The sequence below is a fragment of the Podarcis muralis genome, chromosome 5, assembly GCF_964188315.1.
Source record: "Podarcis muralis chromosome 5, rPodMur119.hap1.1, whole genome shotgun sequence".
In the NCBI taxonomy this organism is placed as follows: Eukaryota; Metazoa; Chordata; class Lepidosauria; order Squamata; family Lacertidae; genus Podarcis; species Podarcis muralis.
This window is the reverse complement of record NC_135659.1, coordinates 100,886,272-100,893,386: the sequence shown is the minus strand read 5'-3', so window position 1 is coordinate 100,893,386 and position 7,115 is coordinate 100,886,272. Positions and strand designations below refer to the sequence as shown.

Below are 7,115 nucleotides of genomic sequence, written 5' to 3'. Positions count from 1 at the left end.
TGCTTTATATGCTATGTAAATACGTGCAGGGACGTGGGTGGCACTGTGGTTAAATCCTCAGCGCCTAGGACTTGCCGATCGCATGGTCGGCAGTTGGAATCCCCGCGGCGGGGTGCGCTCCCGTTGCTCGGTCCCAGCTCCTGCCCACCTAGCAGTTCGAAAGCACCCCTAAGTGCAAGTAGATAAATAGGTACTGCTTTATAGCGGGAAGGTAAACGGCGTTCCCGTGTGCTGCGCTGGTGCTGGCTCGCCAGATGCAGCTTGTCACGCTGGCCACGTGACCCGGAAGTGTCTCCGGACAGTGCTGGCCCCCGGCCTCTTAAGTGAGATGGGCGCACAACCCTAGAGCCGGACACGACTGGCCCGTACGGGCAGGGGTACCTTTACCTTTAAATACGTGCATATTATTCTGGTCCTACAACAACTGCTGCACATTGGGTCAATATCTTCATCAAACCAAGGTCTAGCTCCTGACCCACCACCACCAGTCCAGACCCCATGAATTCCTGTGTGACTCCTGGTCCTCTGAAGGTCAGGGAGAGGGGATTGGGGGCAGCATCTGCATGGGTGACAAGGCCCATCTAAGGGGCTGGGCTCGTTTTGCAGTCTCCCCTCTTTTCCTCACCCCAGTTAGGCATTTAAAAGGAACATGTTGATAACAACAACAACAACAACAACTTATTTATACCCCGCCCATCTGATTGCGTTTCACCAGCTACTCTGGGCAGCTTCCAACAAAATATTAAAAGATAATAATCCATCAAACATTAAAAGCTTCCCTAAAGAGGGCTGCCTTCAGATGTCTTCTAAAAGTCTGGTAATTGTTCTTCTCTTTGAGATCTGGTGGGAGGGCGTTCCACAGGGTGGGCACCACCACTGAGAAGGCCCTCTGCCTGGTTCCCTGTAACTTGGCTTCTCAAAGTGAGGGAACCGTCAGAAGGCCCTCAGAGCTGGACCTCAGTGTCTGTGCTGAATGAAGGGGGTGGAGATGCTCCTTCAGGTATACTGGGCCTTTGAGGCTTTTTTAGGGCTTTAAAGGTCAGCACCAACACTTTGAACTGTGCTCGGAAACATACTGGGAGCCAATGAAGGTCTTTCAGGACCAGTGTTATGTGGTCTCAGCAGCCGCTCCCAGTCACCAGTCCAACTGCCGCATTCTGGATTAGTTGTAGTTTCCGGGTCACCTTCAAAGGTAGCCCCACATAGAGCGCATTGCAGTAGTCCAAGCGGGAGATAACCAGAGCATGCACCACTCTGGTGAGACAGTCTGAGGGCAGGTAGGGTCTCAGCCTGCATACCAGATGGAGCTGGTAGACAGCTGCCCTGGACACAGAACTGACCTGCACCTCCATGGACAGCTGTGAGTCCAGAATGACTCCCAGGCTGCACACTTGGTCCTTCAGGGGCACAGTTGCCCCATTCAGAACCAGGGAGTCCTCCACACCTGCCCTCCTCCTGTCCCCCCAAAACAGTACTTCTGTCTTGTCAGGATTGTACCTCGATCCATTAGCTGCCATTCATCCTCCAGACACTCACAGGACCTTCACCGCCTTCACTGGTTCTGATTTAAAAGAGAGGTAGAGCTGTTGCAACCTACTTTGGAGGCCACTCACCTACAAAGGGACAGAGTTCCTGCTAGGCAAGGAGCCCTTGGGTGCAATGAAGGAGAAGTGACTCATTTATCCTTGCAGTTTATTAGCTTAACATCGGGTTTTAGGAAAAACTCTTTATCCTTGCAGGAGGAGATGCTCACTTGCTCCTACTCTGAGAATTGCATCCTGCACACCCCTGGGCAAATTTGGGGAGGGTGTGGGGTTCACGCATAGGGGGAAGCAGTTCTGTTGCACAAGTGTAACTCTTTGTGTTATGCCATCCCGGTGATGAAAGCCAACTGTCACCTTTGTTGCTGAAGTTTCCTCTTGCCCAACCAAGGGCTGTGCTCACCTCTCTCTCTAACTGAGGGTTTAAATCTTGGCCCAGATCAGCCACAGCACCCAGACTCTTCTGCTAGCTGCATCAGGAACAGCACCATGAAAGCCAGGCTCTTCCTCGTCTTCTTCCTCATGGGCCTCCTCACCATCTGTGTTGAGCTGCCTTCTGCAGCTGGACAACAAGGTAAGGGCGGAATCCCAGGCCAGCCAGGCTTCCTTCTCCTCTGGTGGTGTTGACCATCTGCACAGCCTTCCTCTGAACCTGCTCCAACCTGTCTCCACCCTTCTTAGAGTCCACCACTTTCTGGGGAAGTCTGTTCCATTGTTGAATAACTCTTACCATCAGAAAGCTCTTCATAATAATAATAATAATAATAATAATAATAATAATAATAATAATAAATTACCCGTATTTTTCACACCATAGGGCACACCGGACCATAGGGCGCACCTAGTTTTTAGACGGGGAAATCAATAAAAAAAAAATCTCCACCCCCCAGCCCCAAAGAGCAGCGTACAGGCTGCACACAACCTCTCCCTGCCGGAGGGGTTGCGCGCAGCTATGGAACAAGCCAAGGCAGCGAGCGGGATCCATCCCACTCACTGCCTTGGCTTCCTCTTTAGCCCCACGCAATCTCTCCCTCCCGGGAGAGGCTGCATGAAGCTAAAGAAGCCATAGCCCCGTATAGCCTCTCCCTGCTGGAGGGGTTGCGCGCGGCTATGGAACAAGCCTGCATTCGCTCCATGGGACGCACACACATTTCCCCTCAATTTTTGGAGGGGAAAAACTGCGTCCAATGGAGCAAAAAATACGGTACTATTATTATTTATTAATATCCCACCCTGCCCAGCCGAAGCCGAAGCTGGGCTCTTGTCATTTGAATCTGGAGCAGCAGCAGCAAACCTGCTTCCTTCAACTTCCATGTGACGGCCCTCCAGATATTTGAGAATGGTCCACATGTCACCCCTCAGTCTTCTCTTCTCCAGGCGAAGCCTACCCAGCTCCCTCAACTTTTCTCACAAGGCTTGGTTTCCAGCCCCTGGGTATCTTTAGCCTGGGGAAGAGAAGCCCCACAGTTGACCTGATAGCCATCTTCTGATATCCAAAGGGCTGTCTCATAGAGGATGGAGCAAGTTTGTTTGATGCTGCTCCAGAGGTGGGGACCTGAAGCAATGGATTCAAATGGCCAGAAAGGAGATTCCGACTCAACATTAGGGAGAACTTTTTGGTGGTCAGAGCTGTTTGACATTTTAGGGGTGCCAGGACATCTCTTAGGCTGGCCACTGAGGACTGTGTTGGTGTCTTTGTGATAGATGGTTTCATCTTCCCATAGGAGCTGGTTGAGCAGAAGGTGGAAGGGCTCACAGCATTAGCCTTCCAGTAGATACTGAACCGGGGGACACAGGTGGCACTGTGGTCTAAACCACTGAGCCTTGGGCTTGCTTATCAAAAGGTCAGCGGTTTGAATCCCCGCGACGGGGTGAGCTCCCGTTGCTTGGTCCCTGCTCCTGCCAACCTAGCAGTTCGAAAACACGTCAAAGTGCAAGTAGATAAATAGGTACCACTCCGGCGGGAAGGTAAACGGCGTTTCCAAGTGCTGCTCTGGTTTCGCCAGAAGCGGCTTAGTCATGCTGGCCGCATGACCTGGAAACTGTATGCCGTCTCCCTTGGCCTATAGAGTGAGATAACTGCGACTGGACATAACTGTCCGGGGTCCTCTCTCTCTAGATACTGAACCCCCATGAGATCTTGGGATGGGGGGCTGAGTGGGGCTGCCCTGGATTCTCACAGAGGCTTGTGCTTGTTCTGGCCTGAGATCTGTATTCCGGGAGATGGACGCTCAGCTCACGGGCAACAATGCTTGTGGAAAAGAAAACTTCCACTGCATTGTGGTGTGGGAGTCATCTTTCTCTCCTGCAGTGCGTCCTGGACAGTGTCCTCCGATTAAAGGCCCTGGCACATGTGCAATCTCCTGTCAGAGTGATGAGTCTTGCGGCCCTGGGAGCAAGTGTTGTAGTACTGGCTGTGGATTTGCATGCAAAAGAGTCGTTGAAGGTGAGAGAAGCCAGCAGGTGCCAAGCCCATCACTCTCTCCAGGAGAGCAGTAGCAGGAAGATGCTCAGACCCAGCAGCGTGGCGTGTTGGAAGGGAGCAGTGAGTCCTCTCATTGGCCATGGGTGATGGAAGGCGGGAGGTTTGTTTCTCACCAAATGATTGGCTGGTATAGCAGCGGCGTATTTGGCCTCCTATCACAGGTTCTCCATGGTCTAGAAAGTTCCTTCTCAAAGAAAGGTCTGAGAACCTTTTGGCCACGTGGGCCAGGTATTTCTCTCTCCATGATCCCAAGGGCCAATGGTGACTTGTGGGTGGAAGAAACCGCCTGCTCAATCATCCCACTGTCATAGTGACATCAGGCAGATTGGGGCCTCGTGTCAATCATGCAGCACGTCCAGGGCAACCGGCTGGGAATGGTCTGCTTTCACCTGCTCTGCACCTCCCGCTAGATATGGCATCAAGGGACAGGGCAGGTGGGCGCGACTTGGCCAAGATGGCCTCGGAGGAAAAATGGGGAGGCCGAGGTACCTGGAGACCCCCCACTCCTGTTTTAAATGAGAGCCAGAGTACAGGAGAAGACAGGCCCCAGTGGGCATTGTTAGAATCAGGATAGAATCCAGCCCACCGGGGAACAGAGCCCCCTGAGCAAAATGCAGGCCAGGCTTGTATTTCTGTCCACAACCACTTGCATCGAGGCCCCCAACCCCATACCACTCAATCTTCTTGCGGTTCCTGCATTGCTCATTTTTGGATTAGATGACCTTTAGAGTCCCTTCTAACCCTACAATTTTATTGTACCTTATTACACCAATAAATTATAGAAACATTCCTTCCGTTTCTCCACAAAGATTATCCCTTGTCTGCCCTCTTTAAAACATTTGTTAGCTCGATCATGCATACAGTATTCCATACCTTTATATTTTAATCTTCCAAAGTCCAAATTCTCATTCTCACCCCATGGATGATGGCCCAGGGGTTGTACCCCTGTTCACTTCACTTACCAACTTGCCCCCACCCAACCCCCCACTCTCTTATCCAACTGCCCTCCCCTGATATTCCACCAAACCTTACACCTTGCACCGTGAAACCTCACCATTACCTGTCTAGAGCTCACTAGACCACCCATACTTCCCTTAGGCCCCACTGCCCTATCCTTAGAAGCATTCTGGCAGGTCCTGCTTGCGCTGTTGGCCCAGCTGTATCGCTCTCTCCCCCCCCCCCCATCTCGCTTGCCAGCACTGCTGTCATGGCCCAGCAGCTCTCAGAAGTTATCACACTGTAGTTCACAGCATTACCTGTTGGCAGCCGAGCAAAGTGCTGCCTGATGACAACCTTACCTTTTTATTCTATATCAAGATACAGCATTCTTTCAAAGTGCTGTGTGGAGTTTCCATTTTCACTCCACTGCTTGCTACCCGTTGAAAACCAAATCCCCAGTAGAGCATCTCAGTATGGGTGTCACCTTTTTCTCTTCCAGTGCACCCTGGACGGTGTCCCCGGCCCACTGGAGCTGGGCTTTGTGTGGAACGCTGTAAGGGTGATGCCTCTTGCTCACCTGGGGAGAAGTGTTGCAGCAACGGCTGTGGCCACGAATGCATGAGAGCCATTAAAGGTAAGAGAAGCCAGCGGGTGCCAAGCCAGTCACTCACAGCAAGGCCCCCAGAAGAGCTGTGGCAGGAAAGGAGTTAGGCCAGGAGCTTGATGTGTTAGAAGGGAGAGGCAACTCCTCTCGTTGGGTAAGGAGGATGGAAAGTGGAAATGATTATTCTCCACCAAATGATTAGATCAGTGGTTCCCAAAGGTTTTGAGTCGTGGAGCACTTCTCAGGAGAGAAGAATTTTATGGAGCACAGTTGCCTCCCTGATGCCAAAGGCACATATTTATTTATTTTTATTTCCAGTCTCTTTGCGGAGCCCTTGGAGATGCCTCACGGGGCACCAAGCACTCCGTGGAGCCCAGTTTAGGAACCGCTGAGTTAGATGGTATAGCAGCTGCACACTTTGCCCCCTCTTTTATGGTTCCGCAAGGGCCAGCGGCTTGCTGTTTTATTTAAATTCTTTAAAAGAAAGCTGGGGAGACGAGCTAATAGTGACGATAAGACCATTTGGCCTGGGAAGCCCGGCTAATTAGAGTGCTGATAAAGCTCGTGTCTGTGTCCACGATCGCTTGGCTATAATCCGCCGCACAATACAGCACAATGATTTTGTGTTGAAGGTTTCCATGGCTGGTTAGCAACCAACAGGCATCTGGGATGAGTGACCTCCATTGTTAAACTACATCATTCGTTCCCAGAATAAGTAATGATGGCCACCAACTTGGATGGCTTTGGAAGAGGGTTAGACAAATTCAGGCTATCAAGGGCTACTAGTCACAAGGGCGATGCTCTGTTTCCACTCCTGGAGACAGCATGTCTCTAGATACCAGTTGTTGGAGACCACAAGTGGGGAGAGGGCTGCTTTTGTGCTCAGGTCCTGCTCCTGGGCTCACCAAAATGGGCATCTGGTTTGGTTACTCTGAGGAGAAGATGCTGGACGAGATGGGCCACTGGCCTGATCTAGGACCTCTTATGGTCTTCTGGGGCCTCCAGAGACAGCCTATCCAGAGGTTCTTTGGGACATCTGACTGCTTTGAGAACTGCATGCTATGCTAGATGGTCTGATCCTGCTGCCAGGCTCTTCTGACGCTTTCTCTTCTGTCCTAGGGTAACTTGGACTCCAGAGTGGATGAGCCCCTCCGTGAGACTCCTCACCTTGAACAGGCACCGCAGCCGACTTCTCTCTGGCTTCCTTGGGAGCAGAAGACTGTACAGTGGCCCAAAACCCTAGGCTCACCCAATAAAAATGATATGAGTTTCCCATGAACCTTGGTCTCTGCCATCAAGTTACTGGGGAGACAAAGGAGAGGTTACTGGGCTGCTGTGAATGTATAGCATTGTGTAAACGGGATGGCCTGCTGGTCTCTGGGGAAACTGGTTCAACTGGAAGGACTTACCTTTGAAGAAGCCATGCTGGTTCTGCTCCACCAAGCTTGTTCTTCTATAGGCTTGTTCATTCTGCCTTTAATAATGCTCTAAAACACATGTTAAGGAAATCAACCCGTAATTTCCAAGATTCCCCCTGGTTCTTTTT

The 7,115-nt window shown here is 51.3% G+C and overlaps 1 protein-coding gene across 1 annotated transcript; it reads left to right on the top strand.

The window, feature by feature from the left end:
* The first annotated feature begins 1,861 nt into the window (after window positions 1-1,861).
* LOC114599880 (nigwaprin-b-like) lies at window positions 1,862-6,848 on the top strand. Its single transcript, XM_077928092.1, has 4 exons — window positions 1,862-2,115; window positions 3,853-3,987; window positions 5,465-5,599; window positions 6,689-6,848. The coding sequence occupies exons 1-4, from the start codon at window positions 2,031-2,033 to the stop codon at window positions 6,691-6,693; spliced, it is 360 nt and encodes a 119-aa protein (XP_077784218.1). The 5' UTR covers window positions 1,862-2,030; the 3' UTR covers window positions 6,694-6,848.
* The last annotated feature ends 267 nt before the right edge of the window (window positions 6,849-7,115 follow it).